This window comes from Teleopsis dalmanni, chromosome X (genome assembly GCF_002237135.1).
Source record: "Teleopsis dalmanni isolate 2A chromosome X, ASM223713v2, whole genome shotgun sequence".
Taxonomy (NCBI): domain Eukaryota; kingdom Metazoa; phylum Arthropoda; class Insecta; order Diptera; family Diopsidae; genus Teleopsis; species Teleopsis dalmanni.
The window spans coordinates 39,786,971-39,799,289 of NC_051848.1; the positions used below are offsets into that span (position 1 = coordinate 39,786,971).

Below are 12,319 nucleotides of genomic sequence, written 5' to 3' on the forward strand. Positions count from 1 at the left end.
GCATCATCGCTGTTTTTTTCTGTATCAGATTTTTTCATAGGTTAAAACGTATCAAAATATTTATATAACCGTTCATTTTGGTATATTTTGATTTTCTGCTTTATTTCAATTTTATTCTTTGTGGCCAATATTTGAATTATGATACTTTCGTGTTGATTGTCTCTGACGAAAAGGCGGCGAACTTTAATTTTAAAATATCTGCTTTAAAAGATACAAAATTCATTATTATTGTTATTTAAGTGAATTCCTCATTTTAGGGATCATTGCTCGGTATGTAGACGGGTCCGTAGACGTACTTACTGCGCAATTAGTCAATCAAAAGTTAAACAAATGACAGCTGTCAACATTAGCGAAGTCATATGCTCACAACAAGCTCATACCTGAAATTACGATTATGTACATAGGTATATGACGAGTAGGTGTTTATATAGCAGTTTTCATAATACGTAATGGAGAAAGAAATCACTTTATACAAATTCTCACTTACAAACACTACTACATATGTATGTAACTTACCGTATAACCCTGCAAATTAATTAAAAAAATATAGAGAAGATTTACGATTTGGCAATATAAATGCCCAGTGGGAAAGTGTCAAGGTTTTGACATTGAAAGACCTATCAAGTGTTTATTTAAGTTACGTTTATATATTTTATATGCATATATAGTATATGTATAAATATAATAAATACTTATATACATTTAAATGGAATGCATGTTCGCATCAAGAAATTTTTCAGGAAAAGAAGTTACTTGAAAACCTAGAATAGATGTCTTATTTTATATGAAGAAAAATAGTTTAAGCTTAACTATTAACAAATTGGGTATATAAAAATATTTACAGTATTAACAAATTTGTATTTAATGTCTAAAATGGTTGAACACAACTTAAATGATACGGTATAATTTCTTTAAATGTAATTTAAAGTAAGTTATATTTAAATATATACTATCTAAAAAATATCGGGAATTTTATAATTTGAACAATGTGCAATAGACTCGATTTTTTTAACAAAATCTATACAAAATCCATAAAAAAATATGCTAAAAGGGTTCGATAAGTGTGAACATATTATAAAAAAAAGTTTAGTCTTTAATTAATTTTTTAATTATTATTAATTAATTTTAAAATTAATTAAATTATATATTTCAATCACATAAAAATTTTATCTGCCTATAAACTAACCATCTTAGATAGTTGCTACTTGGAAAACCAACTTTTAACGAGCAGCCATTTTTTTTTTGTGATTAAATCCGATATTTCATGATTTCATAATCTCACATATATTTTGATACATAGACATATATATCCTTTTGACTGCCTTCTGTTATACATAATCCATTACTTAAGATTGAGTTAAGAGAGCACCGTTATTTCCACTACAAATCTATGTTCTATCCTTTTTAAATCAAATGATCTTTCAGATGAAATTAAAGAGATCCGTTAAGTTCACCTTCACTACCCTTGCCAAGCCTTTAGGGTAATGATTTCCTGAAAAAAACATAGAGAATGATGAATAAGCTTCACTTTCTTTTTGGTATTGGCAACCTCTACATATCCTACACATTTTAAAAAACAGTATTAATGTTATGTAAATTGTAGTTGATTCAAACTCTGATTTAACCAAAACACCATCCAAGGTTTAGAATAAAAATTTTCGTTCAATTACAGTTAACTGATTTCCACACTATAGACTCTCATAGTCTTGAGAGCACATTTAATGACACATTGTTATCCCATATCTACAAACTGACAATAGAAGCATAAGTAATGATGGATAGTGATCATTATGTACATTTCGTAGACCACGTACGGTGGCAATCCCTGTCTACACTCCTCAAAACTTTAAAACGTATATTAAAATTTTTTATTTCATTTTGTTTGAGCTCTTAAGAATAAGAATTACATATATTATATTTTTGTTGTCTTGCTAGCTCATAAGACGTAATTGAAGAATGTGTCTAAGCAGCTTACGTTATGCTGTCAGTCTTGCATGTGATTATACATTTGTTAGATTAACCAAAAGTATTGTTATAATAAGTAAAATACAGTAATATCAAAATATATATCAATAATATAACTTGAATCACAGGTGTCACATCTAGAATAGAATAGTAAATATTCGGGGTACTGACTTCCAGTGGAGCAGAGTATTGCAATCATGACTGATCTTTTGTGCTTCTAATCGGCCCTATCTGATCAAAAAACATTCGAATGAAATGTCAGCTATTCGAATTTTAATTTTTTATTTATTTATTTTCCTTATTTGATTTAATTTTTTTTTTTTGCCATATTTTTATTATTTTAATTTTTTATATTTTTCTTGCTTTTACCCGCTTTTAATTTTTACATTCATCTTTGTCTTATTCGCTTTTATATTTCCTTTTTCCTTCTCTCATATCTCGTCTTTCGCTCTATATTCTTATTATCTCTTTCATTCCCTATTACTCTCTTTTTTATTATATATGTCTCTTATTTTTATTACTTCTATCTGTTAGTATTTCTATCCCTCTTTCCTTTTCTAAGTCATATATATCTGTCATCATTTCTATCTTCCATTATTTCTTTCTTTCATTATCTCTATCTCTCATTCCTTCTCTAACACTTCTATTATTTCTTTCTCTCATTATTTCTATCTCTCATTCTCTCTCGTTCTTATTATTTCTTTCTCTTATTATATCTATCTCTCATTATGTCTATCTTTTATTATTTCTATTTCTCATTATATATTTTTTTCATTATTTTTATCTCATTATTTCTATCTCTTATTATTTTTATCTCTCATTATTTCTACATTTCTATTTCTCATTATTTCTGTCTCTCATTATTTCTATTTTTCATTATTTCTATCTCCCATTCTCTCTCATTATGTCTATCTCATATTATTTCTATTTCTCATTATTTCTTTCTTTCATTATTTTTGTCTCTAATTATTTCTATCTCTCATTATTTCTTTTTCTAATTATTTCTTTTTCTAATTATTTTTTTTCTCATTATTTTTTTCTCTCATTATTTTTATATTTAATCATATGTATCTCTCATTTTCTATATCTCTTATTTTCTGTATCTCTCATTTTCTCTATCTTTCGGTTTTTTTATCTCTTATTTTCTATATCTACTTCTCTCTCCCTCTCTCTCTCTCTCTCTGTCTCTCTCTTTCTTTCTGCTTCCCTACTATCAGAAGTGATTTATAAACTTGTAAGACATGTTAAGTAGTCCTTAATGACATTAAACGCTATCCTTATGACACCTCTTCTTCCTACTGGGTCTTCTGCTAAAATATCTTTTCACTAACTGTTAAAGTGGTTATGACAACGACTAAGTGTGATTTTTTTGTTAAATATTTTACCCGCAAAAGGCAAACATCTAAATTTTTTATTAAAAATTTTTGTGTTCTTATAAATTTGCTCTAATTTTTTTCTACTTTTTGTGTAAGCAACAATTAAACTATACAAACATAAATATTGTTCTACATGATAAGTTCTAGTTTGCTTGTACAAGTACACGATCCTACTTACATATCTACACACATTTCGCCACATATTTATAAGAATAACTACATATATACGAGTAGGTATATACGAGTATGTACTGGTTGTTATGCCAACCAGTACACTTTAGTAACACTAGAATTCAGTATATCTGTTACGTATTTGGGTATTTGAGATATTTGTGTATGTTTTGCGTGTTTTTGTTGTTGGTCTACTAATGCCGTTGAAGAACTTAAAAATATAGCTTATCTTTCTAGCGTATTATTTGTTTTTTACACTTTTATTTAGACGAGAATTTATAGCGTGTTGTCGCGTAGTCACATTTTTTACGCATATAAACCCATCACTAACAGCAACACCAGCAACACCAGCAACGCCGCCGCTAACCCACATATCGGACCACAGCGCTCCATTGCCATATTTCTGGATGAGCACGCATATACAACCAGTGCTAATGTGCGTGCTACGGGCATATACCCAAAATGCAATTTGTGTGGGCGCAAACGCTGAAATGTCAACCAAGGTAAACAGTCTTTAGCTTGGATCAACTTCAGAATTTGCCTTTGATATTAAATGCTGCAGTTGTCTTAGAAGTGATTTTTTTCAGTTTTGGGTCTTTATTCTTGCTTTTTGTAAATCTTGACGTTTCGCAATCCTGTGATTTTTAGATTCTAGACACTTCTCATTCACTTTGTGTACGTGTCTTTATGATATTTTCTTGTTTGTTCGAATGGATTTATTTGTGTAAGCGTTAAAATTGTGAAAATGATAACAGCTTACTTAGACTGATTAGATTTGTTGACAATAAAAATAAATATAAAATTAAAAAAACAATTCTTAATAAAAATCTTTACACAGAAAAGTTTTCAAAAGCCTTTTAAGACGAAATCCAAAGTAAATCCGAAAAATTAATTCACTCATTTGTATAAATAATGATACTCTTATTTTTAAATAACACTATATAACTATTATATATGTACTTCATTACAATTATTTAACGAATTTCGCAATTGTTTCATTTATTTCTGAAATAATTAAATTTTATATTTACATTTGTCTAACCTTCAAATAAGGGAATTAACAAACGCCGTAATCCAAATTGTGAGGAATGTAAATGTACAGTAATCTCTATAGAATATATGTAGAAAGCAATACTTTGTATTGTATATAATGAACAATACGTACATGTGTCTAATTTTTAAAAAATTTAGTCTATTTAGCACGGGGAGATACGCAGATCTTAGATCAATAACTGAATAATCATGAAGCTTATAAGGAATACATAAATTAGTCAAAGAGATGGGTGGGACTCTGTAGTACCCCCAGCTATCAAAGAGTAAAAGTGCTCAGTTGCGCTGACTCGAAAAAAGGATCAGCATACATACATGTAAATTCGCTGGCTAGATCTATTGTTAATATGACAAATTCCTCTAGACTAAAACGGAATGATGGACTTGCACCCCGCTTTCCTACAGATCACTCTGATTAATTCAACATATACGCTATGACATATGAAGCCCCTTAAAATTATTTACAATTTTAAAATTTTTAATTCAACATTAACTGAAAATATATCTGCAAACATAAGTCCAGCAGTGACATCTAGTCAAGTACACAAAAGCTAAAATACACTTAACGTATGGCTAAAACTATGGGGACATAAAGTGAACTTCTCTAAATCATTATAGTACCTTCAAGTGTTCTCAAATATAATAAAAAAATATTTTATTTTGCAAGAATTTTTACCAAAAGAACTTAAAAACGTTATCGACCAAGCACCGTACGATATAGCCCTGTGTAAGTTTATTCTACTCATGAAGCTAAAACTATCACTTCGAAGTAGAGATAATTTCAAGTCGATTGCGGCCATAAAAGAAAATTTATTGAAACAATTTAGCGTTAAATATAAATCAGCCTATGAAAATTTTATGGATTGGGTAAAGCGATAGTATAGTATAGTTATGTTACAGTCAATATGTATGATCTATTTTAAAAACGACAAAATACACTTTGAGTCATTGATTTTCGAGCATTTCATTTTATAACTCTTGATACTTTGTGCAATGAATGCGTTCACAATCTATTGCAGATCCGATTACTCTCATTATATAAAAAGTCTTAACTCAACGACATCTATGAGTGAATAATGGTAAATAAATGATGTACTTATTCATATATTACTAAATATATTACTTTTTAAGCGATTGTCTTATACTAAAAGGAAGCATAAGATAATGGAAGTATTCTACATCCGAATTTTGTTTTCTCATCAGTGACTATTATTGGTGTAAAAATAGAGCTATTCAAACTTTTATATATGACTATAAAAAATTCCTTGAAATCACGGCATTTGTATTCGAGCATTTTCTTTAATATATTTTTGCGAAACAAAACGTAGCTTAAAGCAAATTAAATAGAAAGAAAATTTGCTATTTGAATAACTTAAACACCTTTGAGTAACACAAACATCCTTGGGCAGCTAAAATACTCTTGAGTACCTCAAACATCTTTGAGCAGCTCGAACATTTTTGAACAGCTCAAACGTCTTTCTGTACCTCGAGTATCTTTGAGCAGCTAAAACATCTTTGAGCAGCTAGAATATCTTTGACCAGCCCGAACATCTTTCAGTACCTCGAATATCTTTGAGCAGCTAAAATATCTTTGAGCAGCTCGAACATTTTTGAGCAGCTAGAATATCTTTTACTAGGTCGAACATCTTTCAGTACCTCGAATAACTTTAAACGGCTCAAACATCTTTGTCCAGCTCGACCATCTTTGACCAGCTCGAATACCTTTGATCGGATCGAACATCTTTGACAAGCTCGAACATCTTTGAGCATCTCAAAAATAATTAAATACCTTAAATGTCTTTAAGCAGCTAGAACATCTAGCTATATTGCTAAATGCTATATTTTGAAGAATCGAAAATATTTCTTGGATTTTTCCAAGTCAATTTTTCCATCACAACACAGCAGTATTTTTTTCTATATTCTTAAAAATATTATTATTTTTTATTAAATTATATAGTAATTTTTTTTTTTTAATTTAAAAATCTTATTTGTTTATTTATATTTACTAAATAAATATTCAATATAAATATATTTGAATATACTTATTAATATATTTTTGTTTTATTTTTTTTTTTTCAGGTAAAACTCGCACAAAAGATAAGTATCGTGTTGTTTATACAGACTTTCAACGCTTGGAACTTGAAAAGGAGTATTGCACATCACGATATATAACTATACGTCGCAAATCGGAGCTGGCTCAAGCGTTATCGTTATCTGAACGGCAGGTGAAGATTTGGTTTCAAAATAGACGGGCCAAGGAGCGTAAACAAAGCAAGAAAGGCAACGATCCTACAGTAATGAGCAGCATGCAGCATGGCGACTATGCAAATTTGATTGATGCAAAAGCCAAATTGGATCCATTACACTTGCAACATTCACTCCATTCAATCAGTCCTATGGCTATGAGTATGCCACCAGCGATGAATTTGCATCACTTCAACAGTCATCACCATGCGTTGGCCGTCAGTGCAGCACATTCACATCAATTGCATCAATCACCACATGCGCCCATGTCGGCCAGTGCCGCCGCAGTGGCGAGCGTTGGTTCATTATCGATGTGACAACCTTACATGCCACAAAACAATAGCAACACATACACGAGCAGCACTTACGAGTACAGCAACAATACTACTAACAACAATATCGATAATAGCCACAACGATAGCACCATCATTGGTAACGACCATATTGCAACTGGTGCAGACGAGGTTGATGCAGCGTTTGCTGCAGTTGCTGCAGCAGCTGCTGTTGTCGCTAATACAAATATGCAACAGCGTAGTTATTGTAATAATATTTGCCATGCTGCCACTGTTGCAGTCGTTGGTAATTCTTTAGTTTAGTGTAGGATTTGTTTTTTGCAGCAACTGCAATTTTTACATAAAATAGTTTTTTTTTTTTTTTCTAATAGTAAATGAAATAAATGGCATTAAATTGTAATCGCTCTACAGGCGTTGACTTAAACAAATGTCACTACTTAAATACCATCACGCCTTTTCGGTGGATGTGGGTTATATTAACGTAAGCTAAGATTTATAATATTTGGTCAAAGGGTAAATTTTAAGTTGCTTGCCGCATGTTGACACCCTACACCCACAACGATACTGAACAATTCGTATCGTTGTTTTTTATTTGTACAATTAAGCTCCTCTTGTAAGCAACAGGGACAACGTGGCGTATGCGGTACAATTTTTGACTTAAAGGCACATTTAATGCACAATAAAATAAATTACAACAACGCACAGTGTACACTGAAAAAAATTACACTTTCTTCTTAGATAAGTAAAGGCAACTTAAAATGCACTCAACCAAATTTAATTTGAAGTTAATGTTTTTAAATTTTTTATTGTTTTGTTTTTAAATGTATTAAATATGAGTACTTTATTAATAATTAAATATCTTATTTATATAAATATATGTGAATGTTCGTTTCTTTGTTTATGATGACGTCTTAAAAATGAATTAAGTAGTAAATTTATTTACAGTAACCGTATGTATCATATGTATCGTATGTTCTCCCACTTCCCCCTAGCCGTCCCAAACAAAAACTTTTATAAGCTACTTAATTAAGTTCTAAGATTTTTAGTTTTAATTTAGTTCTAAGGCTTATAAAAAAAATATGTGTTGGCGAATTCTAATTTAATTGGATAATTTGAATTTAGTTCCCTTTTTTAAATTCCGTGCAATTTTCAACTGCATTATTATAATGTATAAACTTAAAAGAGATGTGCATTATAATATTCGGTTTTAATTAAACGTACTTTCGCTACTGCATGATCCTTAAGACACTATTTTAGAAGCAGGGTTTTTTGTTATTTGTTTTTAAAAGTTATATGTAATAAAAAAATAAAATAAATTTATTTTTAAAATACACAAATTTCTATTTACATATGCAAAGGAATATAAATATCATAATTAATTACAAAAGTGTAATAAATACCAATAATATACTTATACTACGAGTGTAAAGCAAAAGTACATCCTCATGTTTTAAATAAAAATAAAAAAAATAGGTTAAAATAGAATTAAATAAATAAAATCACTGTTTGAAAATTGTAATGATTTTATTAGCAAAAAAAAAAAAAAAAAAAAAAACTTAAATTAAATTTAACAAATTATTTTTAAATGGATTTCCCATTGTTTAAAAGAAAAATTTATTTTTCATTTATGCGCAAAAAAAAGGCAACTAATTTAATTATTAGATTTTTATTGAAAACAATTTAAAGAAATATATATATATATATATATATATATATATATATATAACATATATTGTAATTATTTTATTTTTAGGTTTACGTTTAAAGTTTATTTTTCTCGATTTAAGCACACGTCTTAATATGTATTTATATATTTTAAATATAAAATTTAATTAATTTTTAGCAAAACAAATATGTGAATTTAAAGAAACAGAATTAATTTTAAATAAAATGAAATAAAAACCTAATTGCGTTTTAATTTTTACGTCTAATATAAATTTCAGTTAATCTCAAAAGAATTTTCGAATTGGAAATCCGCTGATATTAAAATCTAATCTACAGTATATTAATCATAAATGATAAGCTGTTGGAGATTTGTTGTTCAATTAGAATGTGATAATAAGTAGATTATCTGTCCTGGTTTAGGATATCAAGTTTGAAACGTAAAGTAGAATACAGTTTTCAACTCATCCGCTAAGCCACAACCCCTACAAAGTGCATTATAGGGCAGACCTCATAAGATGGTCTATATAGGTTTTCACAGTATGTCTTCTTTGTACGCAGTGACCTATCAGTAGAAATATTATTGTAGTGCAGTACAGGTTATCCCTTAATGAATTAGCTGAACGATATGTGTGTTGTCCAAATTGGAGCAGATCGTTATTAAGATCTAACAGGAATTTTTAACTATCCAAGTTTATTAACAATACCCAGATATTTTTGTTTAAATATTAGTTTGACCGTTGAAAGTGAGATACCAATATCAAAGAAAGAAATATCAGGCAACAAAGCATGTGTCCCTGTGCCTAAGAGCCCATGTCAGCTGGACATTGATAACCTAGCTTCCACGTTAATGACATTGCGGCACTCTCGCACTGTTAAGGATGTAGCTGTAGCGTCTACTAGATATTTGATTACAACTTATAGTTCCAGAAGATTACGATATTTAAATGGTGGATCTTATTGTATATAACGCATTTCACTGAGTAAGAAAAAATGCTCTACCAGTGATTAATCATATGATTTTGAAAGCCAATATACGGCACGATTTCTGTAGACAATATAGCCATCAAGTGATAATATAACATATAGTATAGTCTCGTTTAATCCAAATTATGTTCACCCATACATGAAAAACTAAATCTGTTACCTTTAATTCTGTTACTTACCAAAGCTACTGTAGTGAAAGTGAGTCTTAATATGTTATTATAGAAGCAGTCTGTAAACATTTTTCACTTAAGATGTACTTTGAATCCTCACATACAAACAATCGTCCGGAGCAATATGTTGATCAACTGAAATCTGTAACAATCAGAAATTTCATCAAAATTGTGCATGACTTTATCAAAGACCAGATAAAATTTTTATTAAAGTTCAGAAAATAGGCGCTGAGCTTTCTCGAAAACTTGAACTTATTTCATTTTGATCAGTCTACTACTTGCTCAAAATCCAACATTCGAAGAATATAATCGAGGACCAAAGAGCAAAGAAAATCTGCTTTTACTGATAGTGAAATAATGAGAGACTAAACAATGAAATTTCAAGTGGTCGGCAAAAATCCAAAAAAAAAAATTGTTTGAAGTAGACAAAACTAAAAACAATGATTTATTTTTTGGATTCTAAAGATGCTGTTATAAAAAGTAACCCATTCACAAAGCTAAGCTCTTAATGGAGAATTCTATTTTGACTTTTTTAAGCGTTCGATTTATAATATTAACTGTTCTTCGTCAGAATGTCAAGTAGAAGAAAATTAACATTCGCTACACGATTGTCCGTCATATTATCTATCAATACTTCTAACCGAGATTTTGACTAGAAATCGAATTTCAACCGTCAACTAATCTAAGTATTCACTTGACTTGACTCTTACTTCTATCGGAATATGCATTTGCTTCTTAAAGGAAAAAGTGTTTTATGGATGTGGAAGCTATCTAAAAAGCTTGTTCCGTTTTTTTGTAAGATATATCAGTTAACAGTCTAAAACGCTCTTTTAAAATGATTTCAGATTGTGCAAATCGCAATGTTGAGCCAAATAAGATTTATTTAGAGAAAAATCAATCGGTTTACTACAAAAACTTTATTTGTGTTCTTATTTATTTATTTATTATCCCTTTATCCCTTTTATTTATTTCTGTTTGCTATGATTTCTGTTTACTATGTATTCCAAATACATTCTATCTCTTAACGTATTATCAACGTCTTGATTAATTTTATATATGAACTTTAGCTTTCAATTAGATTGACTATAAATTTTTATTTCAAATTTTTATAAAGAAATTATTTATATGAAAACTTACTTTACTGATGCAATTTGCTTTAAAATAATAAATATTTACATTTCATTTTCTATTAATTCCTATAATAAATTTTACTTGATATTTCCTTGGACTGATATATACTGTCCAAATTACTTGGACTTTTGTTGAGTACAAAATTTTTAATTTTAATCTGAATCTCAAGTGCACTTGATAGTTATTGCATTTCTGTCGAAAAATGCTTTAAAATTGAATATTATCAATCAACTTGATTTTGAATTTCGTTTTATAAAAGTTTTGAAATATATAGGTAGAGATATCACCCTAATCTTAACAAATTTTGTAAATAAATGCAATGGGGTTTTATAATAAATATTTAATGTTATATGTGCATTTATTATATTGTATTCACAAAAAATGTAAATAAACATAACATAAATATAAACGTGTATAAAATATATAATATTAATTAATATAAATAGGGGTAGAACACAACTATTTTGAGGGTTCTTGTTTCCTGTCTAACACCATCCAACTCATCCATCATCTCTCCTCAGAATATATTTAAAATTTAATTTTAATCTCTAATTTTAATCTTTAATTAAATTTAAAATTGCTTTTAAAAAATATTTAATGAAAATTTATATTAAAATAAATATGTCAAGTAAACCCATTTCTTTAAAGACAATGCTTTCTAAGTGAGCCGATTTGTTTAGTTATGTTAACCTTAAAGATCTATAAGATCAAGAAACTAGATAAAAACTATTACTAAAAGATTATCGATTAATAAATAATGATTAAGTAGAAGTAATAATCTTTTTATTAAGCATAGTGAACAATATCCAATGTCAGGTTTTCCATTTTAAAAACCTATATGCACAATAGGTGTCACCACCGCTAACAATGCAACTAAAACATATAGGAGTACAAATGTGAAATGTTTCAGAATAGGTAAAAATTATTTTGTGCATCGTAACTTGGAGATCTATCGTCATGATCCCCAACAAAAAACAAAGACTTAAGTAAGGTGCAGAACTTGTTCCATAAGGTTATCAATGCCAAACTTACTTTAAAAGAAGAAGGAAGACTAAATCAAAAGTAATTAAGAAAAAGTTAAACATACTTTAATATAAACATAAAATTTTTTCTTAGTTTCGATTATATATACGTATTATTTCGATTATATCCAGATATTAAGCATGCATTAAAAAGATAAAGCCAATGTTCTTATACATTAGTTAAATTTAATATTTAAAGTAAATTTTGCTGATACCGACAACAGACTCTGTCAACAATCATTTCGCTG

General features: G+C 28.8%; 1 protein-coding gene across 1 annotated transcript in view; it reads left to right on the forward strand.

Annotated features, from left to right (window-relative positions):
• Nucleotides 1-7,470, forward strand: part of LOC119689493 (homeotic protein caudal) — a 54,954-nt gene extending 47,484 nt beyond the window's left edge. The window contains exon 2 of the mRNA XM_038104326.1: nucleotides 6,642-7,470. Coding sequence (XP_037960254.1) covers nucleotides 6,642-7,123 — 482 coding nt within the window. The 3' untranslated portion in view covers nucleotides 7,124-7,470. The remainder of the gene's footprint in view (nucleotides 1-6,641) is intronic.
• Nucleotides 7,471-12,319: the final 4,849 nt, after the last annotated feature.